Source organism: Trachymyrmex septentrionalis, unplaced genomic scaffold (assembly GCF_001594115.1).
Source record: "Trachymyrmex septentrionalis isolate Tsep2-gDNA-1 unplaced genomic scaffold, Tsep1.0 scaffold20, whole genome shotgun sequence".
Taxonomy (NCBI): Eukaryota; Metazoa; Arthropoda; class Insecta; order Hymenoptera; family Formicidae; genus Trachymyrmex; species Trachymyrmex septentrionalis.
This window is the reverse complement of record NW_017305180.1, coordinates 1492587-1505898: the sequence shown is the minus strand read 5'-3', so window position 1 is coordinate 1505898 and position 13312 is coordinate 1492587. Positions and strand designations below refer to the sequence as shown.

Sequence of the window (13312 nt, the reverse complement as noted above, 5' to 3'; positions counted from 1 at the left end):
TCTCTCTCTCTCTCTCTCTCTCTCTCTCTCTCTCTCTCTCTCACTGCTGGATTATTATAGAAATTGATTAAAGCTTTATAGATAAAAATAATCTGAATAATTATAATATATTAATTTGAAATGTATAATATTTTATTTTTCTTATATATAATTAACATAAAAATATGAAAAACTATAGATAGTTGCAAACACATTATAAATTTATTGATATTTAACAAGTACATTTAAATAAAATTTAAACATGTTATGTGCATCATTGACAAATTTGCGAATCTGAAAATAAAATATTTTAATAACCGCCATGTTGTATAAAAAATTACATATGAACTATTATAATCAGTAAGTATTTAGTTAATATTTAATAGCATCTATATTAAATATTTACATTTTATTTTATTTCTTTTATTAATAATAATTTTGGGATTATGTAATGATCGTAACAAAAATAAAAAATAATATTATTACACATTCTAAATAAAAAATGAAGATAATTATTTAAATAAAAATAAAAATGTAAATAATTATAAAGCAAACTAATATTCGAATGCTTGAAAACAGAATATAGTGTTAGGTTTAAGCATATGACGCGTTTGCTTGTATATATTTATATTTAGAACAATCTAGGACTTTCCAAGATCTCGAAAAAAAATGTTCTTAACTATCAAAAATAAAAGCATTTATGTTATTACGAGATCAATAAATGTTCACAATGATATATTATTGTTAGAGCTTTGCTCAGTCATCTCGGAAACGTTACTTTATATTTCAAGATAAAAGTAAAACTTTAAATAGTAAAAGAACATAAAGGTAATAATAGCAGCTAATTAGATTACATTATGAATGAGGTATGAAAGAGAAGAAATAAAGGTAGATAATTCTTCAGGATAAAGCTCTGTCGAACACATATCCACACAATTTATATTTCGCGCTAAATAAAAGTAGAAAGGTAAGATAAAGATAATAATAGCAGCTGATTAGGAAGTATCTTAAATGAGATATGAAGAAGGAGAAATAATGGTAGATAATGTTCAAGGAAAAGAGTTAACGGAAACATTCCTGCGTAACTTAATTTATACTTTGCACTAAGTGAAACTATAGATAGCGAGAGAAAATAGGGGTAGTAATGGCAGCCGATTAGGAAGTATCCTGGAAGCAGGATGTGCAGGAGGGGGGTGGACGGAGGAAGCCAATGACTCTCACGATGCGAGAGGGAGGAAATTTTATCGAGCAGCCGCCATCGACGAGATGGAGGGCTGAGAGGGATGGAGGTAGGGGCGCAGGGGTTGAATCGGAGGGTTGGAAGACAGCGGGGGTAGGATAACTCGCAGTAGCGAACGAACGAATCACGAATGAAGGGACGAGGAAACTCTTGAGGGACCGTACATCCTGTCAGAATGGAGGAGGGCAAAGTCGAGCAGACAAAGGACTTACCCCACCGCGGGAGGATAAACCTCACCAGAGATGGCGGTCGCGCCGCGAACCCGCAAACTACTAGAGTATTAATAGTTATCTCGCGCTTCATTATTGCGCGGTCCTCGTTCATGATACACGAACATGTACGATGATGCATAACGCAGTACGATTGCCATTTAGATGAGATTACTAACATTTGTTTTAAAAGAACCTTTTTAGCTGATTTTAATCCTTATTATCGCAGTTAAATTACCCAAAGATGGTTTAAATCAAATTAGAAAGAAAATTCCTAATGTACCTTGTATATAAAATAAAATAGAAAGTATGTAATATCATATAAAAAATTTAAAAATAGCACATATAAATAACATATAGAGGAATAGGAAAGCGCTTGAAATAAGAAGAGAGAAAGGAAAATAAACTACAATAGAAAAAGTAAAAAACAAAGAGGATTTAAACGGATACAAGATTTAAAAATATTGAGAAAGTGTATGTAAATCTTCATATAAATAGAAAAAGAATCTCATAAAAATAAAGTACGTAGTTTCATGTCGGATATCGACATCCCAGAAATGGTTCCTCCTCTCACTCTCTTCTTAAGATAGATTGAATAGCTTTATTTTCACTTAGAAAGTTCGAAGACCACACGATTTTCGATCTGCGATTTTTTAATGGACACTTTAATTTAACGACCTTCAATATTGGCAAAATAATTAAAAAAACAATTTTTTTTATTTTTTCAAATGCATTCTCTCATATCTTTCTCCTAATATACCTTTATTAATTACAATATGTATAAATAAAAAATTACAAAAGAAATATTAATTGAGACATAACGAATGGTCAAGCACATACAATTTTCCTTGTCTTAACCTTGGGTAATAAAATTCTGTATGTATCTTGGCATCTTTCTGCCGTTGCTTAAAATATCAAAACTAAAAATACATGAACAGAAGATTACAAAAATATAAGAAAACACAAAATGATTTAAAATATGGATCAAACTGTGCTAGGTATATAATAATAATATTTAAGTAAAATATATTATTAATCTATAAATCATACGTATTTTATGTATGTAAATATAATTTAATATTATTCATAATATTGATAAATGCCTACTTTTTTAGAAAAATAATAAAGATAAGATATTTCACAAAAGAAAATATTAAGTTCGATTAAAATATAGCTACAACCAAAACTACATAGATTTTCGTATTTTGATCAACACAGCTGCAGTGATTAGGGCTGTAGGGTCAAGGGGTTAATGGCAGCTTAAGTAACTTGCCGTCGCCAAGATAATCGCACTCATCGTGCAAAAGTGGATTATACGCGTTGGAATATCAAGTCGTCGCCGCAAATAGCGAGTGATTTAGTTCCACAGTCGTCGAATCGCCATCCCTAATCTCACCGTGTAATAATATCGCGATCGTCGATGGGAACGTTATATTAATCCGCGCCTACGTCTCCGAGATAAGATTAAATTTATTGCTCCCTTCTCCAAGCTGGAAACCAATGAAATCGTCCGCACTCCTCGTCCGCGCTAGATAATCTGAATGAAATTCGGCGAAGAGGTACTTCGGCGGCGCTAAGTGATGCACGTCAGTCGAGAAGTCTAACTTTAGGTCCCGTTAGCGTCTGGAGAGCTGTCTAATCGCGTTACCGTACATGTACCTCACCTGTCCTTCTCGCGACACCTGCGTCCTAGCGGAGAGCAGGTAATGTCATGGATGTGTACGATAGGCGAGTAGAGAGAATTCGGCAAGCTGTGACAGATAGTTCCCGATCTTAATACGAAGATGTTTCCAAGAGATCGTGTAAATTTATCTCTTATAAAACGTAACCGATTTTGCTATATACAGGATCCGATGAAAAACGAAAATGGCAACTGTTCTCTTACGGCGTTGAGAATCTTCAAATTATAATATATTACGAATTATGTTCAAAGAAGTTCGTATAACGCAAATAAATGATAAAATTCTTTCGTTAATTTTGTACAAATAATAATTTAATTTGAATTTATTTAGATTAAACAATTTGAATCCATATTCTTATGGCACATTTAGCATGAAATATGATTTTCTGATTTTGAGTTTTATTTAGAATGAACATTGGAATTAATATAACGTGATAAGAATTGAACAAGCATATTCAATATTTGTTACTTATTAATATTGGAAATTAAATAATCGTATGAGACACAGTTTTCTTAAGTTAATTTTTAAGGATAGGTACTTAAAATTTTTTAAAAAGATTAGCATTTGTAAGGATTGTTTTAGTTTGAAAACATCCATATCATAAAAATACGTTTTGACTTATGCACGTATAATGATCTGAAAATTGGTGTAAATCAAATCGCACAAAACGAGAACAATTTTCCTGGACTCAGTTGTCACATTTAAGAATATTTAATATGTTTACCTCCAATTACTATAAATTCAGAACTATTCTCATACATCTCGTGCAGTCCCGAATTATTGTATATTAAGATTAAATTTCCGTGAATTATCGCATAAATAAGATATAATAAGAGAAATTTTTTCACAAAAAGAATTGCTAGTCATCGTTATACTTTTGCTCGTTTCAACGGCAAAAGAGAACATATTATTTAAGCGTAATTTCATACGTATGAGAAGTAATTTTACAATAATGTTTGTACAATTCTTCGTCGTTTATCTTTTGTTCATGATAATCCGTCACGCGTATTAGACATATAATCCATCAGCTTGCGACCTGCAGGTGTAGCCATGAAAACGAAAATGGAGTCTGTAATGTAATTACACTACACTCCTTCTGCGAATTCACCCTCAACTTTCAGTCAACAACTCTCTCTTTGCGCAGATGAAGCAAACTACGCGATATGTAGAATGCAAAATTTTATATATAATCCAAAAAGAATGTTCTTTTCTAATAACAACAAAAAATTATTTCGCTTATTGTATTTTTTACATTATGCAAAAACCGGAGCTCTTATTCTATAACTCTTAACGACAATACCAGTACCATTATATTGTCGTTTTTACACACTCTTTTACCACGTATAAAACTTATGATTATCGTAATGACATCGACATTGTTGTTAAAAATTATAGAATAAGGACTTAGTTCTTAAATATTTCCTAAATATTATTATATAAAGCTATTAGCTTTTATAATATCATATTTAATTATATATAATATCAAGATTGGAAAGTTACTCGTAACAAAGTTACAGTTAGAGTTACTTTTTTCAGTAACTGTAACTTAATTTAGTTACAGTTTTTTGCTATTAATTAATTTAATAATTACTTTTAAAATTATGTACTTTATATAACATTTATTCGTCAACATATGCGTTCGGATTGGATACGCTGTAAGTTTTTTATTCTATTTTCTTTTTATATATAATGAGTAATAAAGATAAAATAAAGCTTATAAGCATCCAAATTAAACATAGCCATGAACTGACTAAAATGAAGTATTCATCAATGATTAATTTTTGTGATTAGATTTATATTTTTATCCCTAGCAATTAATTATTACTGTAAATATCTATATGGAAAGATGAAAGCCATAATGATTTCAAGAGACAAAAGATTTTTTTTCATATTTCAGTAGATTGAACTAATGACTTCAAGTCGATAAATTGAAAAAAAGTGATTTACACCATTATCATTTTCACTGGTCCGCATTAAAAATTAAGTTATTATAGTTAGGATTTTTTGTACGTAAACGCGTGCCTTAATATTGATCCCATAATTTTTATTTCAAGTGCAAATATATATTATTATAAATATATATAGATATAATAATTGAATATTTAGTGTAACAACAAATAATTTAGTAATGTTAGAAATGTGTAACACTCTTGCATTTAAAATAGCAATGCAAAAAGTTACAAAAAATTGACTGAAAAGTAACGACTCGTTACTTCTTAAATAATTGTAACTGTAACATGTTACTTTCAGAATCGATAATTTGTAATAGTAACTACTCTTTCTTGTGTACTATTACACAAAATTTAGAACAAAGAATAATTGCGTCAAAATAAAGAATGAACTAACCTGCACTCTAGCTTCCGTCAAGTCGATCTTCATAGCAATCTCTTCTCTGGTGTAAATATCTGGATAATGTGTTTCTTGGAATGCACGTTCCAATTCTTTCAGTTGGGCCGACGTAAATGTCGTTCGTATCCGACGTTGTTTTCTCTTCTCCGCGAGGCCATCATGTCCTGAGTAAGCTTTATATCCTAAACCACCTAAAATTAGAAATGTAGAAATAAAGATAAAAATAATCGAAATGTAGAGATAAAGAATAATTTTTGAAATTTGATTTTTTACTTTTTTTGTTTGTTTGATACGTAATAGATAAATAAAATAAAATGAAATAAATGTTTGTTATGCAACGGCAATAACAATAATAATAATTTAATAATAGTAAAACTTAAAATTACAATTAAAATATGATAGTTCAAGACGTATCAAAGAAAACAAGAGTCTTTATTTTTCCACATAAATATCAGAAGAACAACCTAGTGTTATAAAAAAAAATCTATATAATTAAATATAAATACATATCTGTTCGTACAGAATAAATAATTAAATATTAAAGATTAATTAGAAGACTAATTTTTGCATTGTTTTTTGAAAGAAGTAAAATTGGAAAAAATGAAAAAAAATTGCTGACATATAATTACAAATAATAATTATGATAAGTAATGCGTATAACGCCGTTACTATTACATTACTTTGTTATAATAACGATTTCATAATAACGTATAATTTTTCATGATAACGATAATGCCAGGATTGGAACAGTCACTTTTAGAAAGTAGCTTGTTACCATTACGCGTTTCTCATACATTCAATTTTCATTGAAAAAGGTAACTTTCCTAGCGTCACCGTCATAAAAATTGTAACATTGTTATTAAGTCGTTATTATAATTCGTTACTATTATCAATGAGAAATGTATAATAATAACGATTTGTAGTTTCAAAATTAAATGACTATTCCAATCTAGCGTTATCGTCACCGTTATGAAAAATTGTAACATCATTTACCACCAAATCACTATTATAAAAAAGTAACTATAATGGCGTTATAAGTAACATATGTAACTTGCCATCTCTAATAAAAATGTATAAAATTATATCTGATTATATACAAAATATTGTACAATATAGCAATTTTACTTTTTATAAAGAAAAACATTATAACAAAAATTATTTTTATAATTAAAAAAATAACTTTTCAATTAGCCTTTTTTATTTTTGTGGCATATATGGATACACAAACTTTCTTTATATCGAAAATCTTGATATGTATTAAAAAATAAACATATATTAAAAGATTAAAAATATTAGTAATCATAGCAATAACTAAATGTAACGTTTATGATAGGAATATGTGTTGCACTTCCAATTATTTGTTTAATACAGGTACAAAATTTTGTTAACACAATAAACAGAATGGAATTCATTTCCCGCAATAATATTTATTATGTCCCACATATTGTTTTCAAAGAAAAAAAATATACACTTTATGTTTTATATATTATATATAGTTACTATTAGATCTATTATTACGTGTAAAATCAACATAATAACTAATAAAAAACATAAATATTTTATGCTTTTAAAAACAAATAATTTAATTCTTTTAAATCCTTGAGTAATCACGTAAAGATATATTCGTGGAAGGGTGTTTTAGCTTATACAATTGATATCACATATATCTTTATGACAGTTTCGCTTTGGTAGCTATTTATATTTCTGGCTCCTTCAGTGAATTCATAAAATATTAATTGAAGCATGACAGATACTACGTTGCATAATATATCTGCGTGACATTCTTGCGCGCACCGTGCCGAAACAACATGTGTGATGTTGAATTCAATCGAGATCAATTATCAACTAGGACGAAGGGAGATTAGCTCCCTGCTCGTGTGTGACATGTTTAGCCCCTTCTAAATCGCCGGAACAAACATAACAAAGCGTCGCACGTTCATATACCGACGGATTGACGCAAGGATAAAGAAGCTCTTGTTAAGCCACGTTACAGTCGAAATTATGAATTATTTATTATAGTCAATGTTAATATACAATATACATGTTTGACGATAATATACGATATTATTTATTAACTTCCATTTATTAATTTGATTCATTTAATACAACACAGAGAAGCTTTAAGTTCGAGATAATATTCCAGTGTAAATAAATAATAACATATAAATTATGTTTGTTTTTAATAAGATGCTTTGAATAATTATTAGATAACTAGGTAGTTATATGTGATATAACTGTAACAAGTTTTCTGATAATTTCATGATGTTTCATTATGCTTTATATTTTCTTCAATTTAATCGTAAATTTTTTACGTAACATACTATGTGTATATATCGATATGTATGTTTTGTACAGATATGTGTAATTTTTCGTGAATTATTAAACAAATTCTGTTCATTTTACTGTCCATTTTGCTTACATTTATAAAACCAATTTTTGTAAAAAAAAATTTGGGGGGTAAATATTATAAACTTGTATCAATATTTCTATTTTTAATAATGAAAAGCTTTATTTAATAAAATATTTAATCAAACATCTGAATAAAACTTTCTAAAATTAAATAAAGAATAAAGTTGGAATATCTATTTACGTAACCAAATTTTAATACGAGAAAAGTTTTTCACTACACTTATTCATCATTCTAAAAACTATCGATATTTCATCATTTATTAAAGAAAAGTCGACACCAAATTTTCTGAATAATTTGTCATTAAAAAGGAAGGTTTTGGTTTAAACAGCGATTTTCAAAATAAATTAAATCTTTTTTTTTTTTAAAAAAAAAAGCTATTAAATATAGAAACTTAAGATTTTAAATACACATTATTCATGTTTAAACTATATATATACATTTTTTAAAGTCTCTAAGCTCAATACTTTAAAATCTCAATACTTATAAATCACTATGTATCTTGTACTAAAATGATGTTGGACGTAACTGGATGACTCTTAAAGCGCCTCCAGATATGGCCAACGTATGCCAACATTAGCAAATATTATACACATACGTAATTATCCATATTGAATGTAGGTCAATATTTAACGAATGTGTGCAAAGTTGATGTATACATTGGCCATGTCGTCTAGAAGCACCTTTAACCATCCGAAACAAATAAAGACTAATAAAATTTTAATTAAACTAAAAAATTTTAATTAAATTTGAATATAAATGTCGTTATTGTAATGCGTATTAGAATAAGAAAATTATATTAAGATTTAACAAAATAGTGTGACACTATAAACATCTGATTTAAAAAAAATTTTACACAATAAAAGAACTTTTTCACAATAAAAGAAAATTTTGAGGATTTTATAATAAATGATATTCCAAATTATATATAAAAATGTTATTGATTCGTTTGTTTCGGATGAATAGAGTCCTTCAACTGGTAGTTACAATTATTTTAAAACAAAATGAGCATAGCGATTTATAACTTTGAGAATACGTTCTAAAAACTCATATATATATATATATATATAATTTAACACAAAAAATGAAAAAAATATGTACTTAAAATCTCAAGTCTAAATTCAATAGCTTTCCTTTAACAAAAATCATAAAATTTAATCTTGAAAATCGTTTTTAGAATCTCCCTTATAAAATCTGGTACAATAAAATCAAATAACTGTAAATAATAGAATCAATTGTCTAAAAAATAAGAGTAGCTTCCAAATTCTTCCTGATACTTGATAAAACACTTGGATTAAAGTTTCGACCATCGCAGTAATGCAAAGTTAATAATTACTTTCTAATAATCGGGAAATTAGACGAAAGTACGTTGTTCAATAGCTAAGATGATCGAGTACTTGAAAAAAGTACATTCAAACATCACTCACTCTGAAGATTGATAGCCGACGGGAAGATGGAGGCGGCGTGCCGATGGACTTCCTGGGACCTGGCGGCCATTACGGAGCAGGGGGTCGAGTGGGCCCCATGGTGCGCGTGGGCATGGGGGTGCGCAGTGTGATGGGCCGTGAGCGGCGTGCCGCCGGCCGCAGCACCGGCAGCAGCGGCAGCATTACCGGGATATCCGGCGGCTCGTGCCGCGGTGTAACGATAGGCCGCTTGGCTCATCTGCGAGCACGAGCTCAGGTCTCCGTAACTGCACTGCATCTCGCCGGCGGCCAGAGCACAGCTGGAGGCCTCGAAGCCGGCCGCTGCTGCGGCCGCAGCCTGATTCAGATACGAGTAGTCCATAATGCCGTGGCCTGGCTGCAAGTAAATCCACTTTGCGTTACTCCGATGGCACTTAGTACTTTGACAGTCGTTTCTTTACACTTCGGTGACAATAAGGGACACGCGTGACAGTCTCGAACGAATGCACTCGAAAAAATCAATGGTGGGCCGTTATAAGTCACGATATCTAACACATTGATAGTTTCTGAGATAAGTACAATGCGTCTCTTGTAAACTTTATGAAAAAAAAAAGACACTGGTTGCGCGCGAAAACGTATGGTTGTGATGACGAATGCGATGTGAAATTGAGAAGGTGACGTAAGCAGCGCGATTTATCCGGGCCCGTTAGTACTCGAACTCTTGGGCCCGTTCGTTCGTTTTACCGCGGGTAAGACCCGGGTAGACGCGAGCGGTAGGAGCGGCACGCCGCTCTCTCGTCGGCGACGCTTCAGAGAGCGAGACCGGGAACCGTGCCGGGCCGCCGGTTGGGTTCCTCGATAGCGGCTTATGATGCGTAATCGGATCAGCGATATCAAATTATTGCGATTACACCGCGGATAGGAAGAAGTTTTCCGGCCCGCTTAAGAGCGCCCCGTACGACCGACTGGTGGGTCTCCTCAAAATCAAATGATAAGCTTAATTCAATAACCGCCGGTGCCGCGGGTAGGAGCGTGGGTGTGGCCGTGGTTGATTCGCAGGGGTTGCGTTTCGTAGAGGGTTCTCCATGTGGAAGCTGATTCGCCAGCAGCCGAACCATCCCTGTGACGAGAACGGGGGTTGAAACACCGCCCCGTGTCGGCAATACCGATTTCCACCCCTCTCGAGGTTTACGCGGGGCCACCCCCAGGTTACAGACCAGACAACCCTCTTCCCCAAACGGCCATCAGCCCGAATGAGTGCTATCATTCGATGACGCGCCCCTCCAGCCGCCCCACCTTCAGCTTTACGATCGATTCCGCGCAGAGACGCCGGCGACGAAGGACGCCGTTGTGTTCTGGCTGCTCCAGTGGACGCGAGGAGTCTGCAAGAGGCTGCGTCGCGTCCCGTACCGCGGCCAAGATCCTCGGAGCTGTTTACACCTGCGTGCCGTGCCGTGCCGTGCGAAGGATATCACACGGGCCGGATTATTCGCGTCGCGCGTCGATGCTAAAACATCTCAACTCCTCATATTCTGACTGCTAAATATTAAATCAAAGAGCGAAAGAGAAAAGAAGCAAGGGATAAAGAAAAAAAGAAAATATTATATCGTTTCTTAACAGATTTATTAAATGTGTATCAGAATTCATCTTTTTATTTTATACATATCGCTGTCTTTTACGTCAAAAGTGACACAACTACAAAAATTAATTTTCTCAGAAAAGAAATAAAACTATTTAACTTGATAGAAAATTATTGACTAATCAAATAATATCGACAAAAAGAATATATTCTTAACATAATCAAATGTCATTTTTATATATTTTCGTTCGCAACTCTTAAAAATCACTCTTTTTAAGTTTTAACACGATTTTAATGATTTCTTATTTGATGGCTGATTTTTTATGATTGATAGAATAATGTTTATTTAACTCATTCATAGCAATAACTCGAAAATTACGTTTTTTAAAATTGTGTCTTTTGAAATAAGGAAGCGATATATACTATCTACTATAAAGCATCACCATAAAGTAATATTTTTTTCTCATTTATTTCAAACAGTAATATTACATCAAATAGGCTTTGTTATTCTGTACATCTTATTTTTATCAATTGATTATATGACTCGTTTTCTAAGATAAATATTAATAATAAAAATAAATAAAGATTAATATTATTATTCAGATAGAGAAAAATACAGAATACAGCAACAATGAAAATTTTAAAAGCAACATAAAAATATTTTTTAAATAAAAATGTAAATAATATTATTCACGGAGCATAAAAAGAATGCTTAAGAACCGATGTAATTGAAAAAGATCTGCTAATTACTATTTATTAATTACTATTATAAATTTGTATTTAAAAAGTGACTTTTAAACACATTTAATAAAATTGTTAAAAAAATAATGTTATTTTCTACAAACTTAATATTTTTCATTACAAATTAGAGCCGGTATTATTTTGGTGAAAGCTAAATAATCTCTGCATTTTAAATCAACTTAATTTTATAAACCAAATGTATAATGATTGACGCATATTTTTTTATCATTTCCGTCGCATGATGGAAAACTAAGTTTATTAAAATTATAAATTCATTATTAGTGAAACTGTGAAAAAGAAAAACCTAATTTTTTTATGTATAACGTATAAAACTATTTTTGTAAATCGGCTGTTTTAATGTTCAAACAGTATCTCTGAGTATTTCTGATTTGTTACTGTAAATTTTTTCATTAATTCATTATTACATTATATTGATTTACATATATAATAAATTGATTTATTAATATAAATTAAGAATTGAAAGAATCTTCAAAAATATCTGTAAACGTTAATAAATAACAGGTATCTATTATAAGAAAATAGATCGCTTACTTTACTATTTTACATTACAAATTTATTTCGCAAAAGTAAATTTTTCTACCTTTCTTATTGAAAATGTTTCATTATTATTTATTAAACAGTCTTCGATTCCGAAGGTTTGTCAACTGTTGTGAATTTCTGAGAAAGAAATAAATAAAAAAATATGTAGGCTGTAATATTAAAAAATAAATTAAAATTATTTGACCATAGAAGATAGATAATACTTTTTTAATTCAAATTAATTAGAGAAACAAGTCGTATGTTGCATACAAAATCTTTGTTGTATTCTTTCGATTAACAATTGTCATTTGACTCCATACTTTTATGATGAAATTATTCACATCGTAACATTACAATTAATGTCGTGTAATCTTTTTATAAATCAAACAATAATTCAATGTTTTTGACCGATTTCAAAAATATTCTACGGTATTTTTAGTAATCTCAAATTTATTAGTTTAACATAAATTTTATGCGAGTTTTGATAATTGAACTATAGAGTCTAAATTAAATATTAAAAAGTTTACGGCGTAGAATACTATTATTTCCATCTGATTCGCGAAGAAAAGATTTAAATTAATTAAAAATAATCTTATCAATCTTAAACTCGTTAAGTGTAAATTCATCAAATAATGAAATTATTACAAAGTAATGCAATCATTTTGGTTCTACTGCATATTTTACATTTTTCACGCGAGTTAAGACACCCTAACATCTAAACAAATTGAAATTTCTCACATTTCTTCTCTTTCGCGAGTATAATCATATAGAAGGGCAAGGGAAAATATGATTTATTTCGACCTAGAGAAACAATTTTCACGAACATAGAACGGCAGTGCGCATCCGTCGGCCAGCTCCTATGTGACATTTGTTTTGCACTTGTTCTCACGAGAAAGAGAGAGAGTGTGTGTGTGTGTGTGTGTGTGTGTACCACGATGAGAGCAGTCGCGGTGTTCCACCCTCTTTCCTGAATCTTATCCCAAGGGAATCCCGTTCCCGGCACGCGGAACGTGTGTCGCACGCTGCCACCGTGCACATCTCCGGGAAACATACACAACGAAACGCTACATAGGCGTACCCTTTTGAATAAATTCTGTGTATAATGAACGAGACATTGCGCGTCGTGTCGATGCCGGAAGCACTGCAACTTTTCCTTTGGTAAATAAATGAACCAACGTAG

General features: G+C 31.2%; 1 protein-coding gene across 1 annotated transcript in view; it reads right to left on the bottom strand.

Moving 5' to 3' along the window:
* LOC108747652 (paired mesoderm homeobox protein 2A-like) overlaps positions 1 to 9654 on the bottom strand; it is a 21637-nt gene extending 11983 nt beyond the window's left edge. Inside the window, exons 1-2 of the mRNA XM_018485250.1 lie at positions 9294 to 9654; positions 5457 to 5650 (exon numbers count right to left, since the gene is read on the bottom strand). Coding sequence (XP_018340752.1) covers positions 5457 to 5650; positions 9294 to 9654 — 555 coding nt within the window. The remainder of the gene's footprint in view (positions 1 to 5456; positions 5651 to 9293) is intronic.
* Positions 9655 to 13312: the final 3658 nt, after the last annotated feature.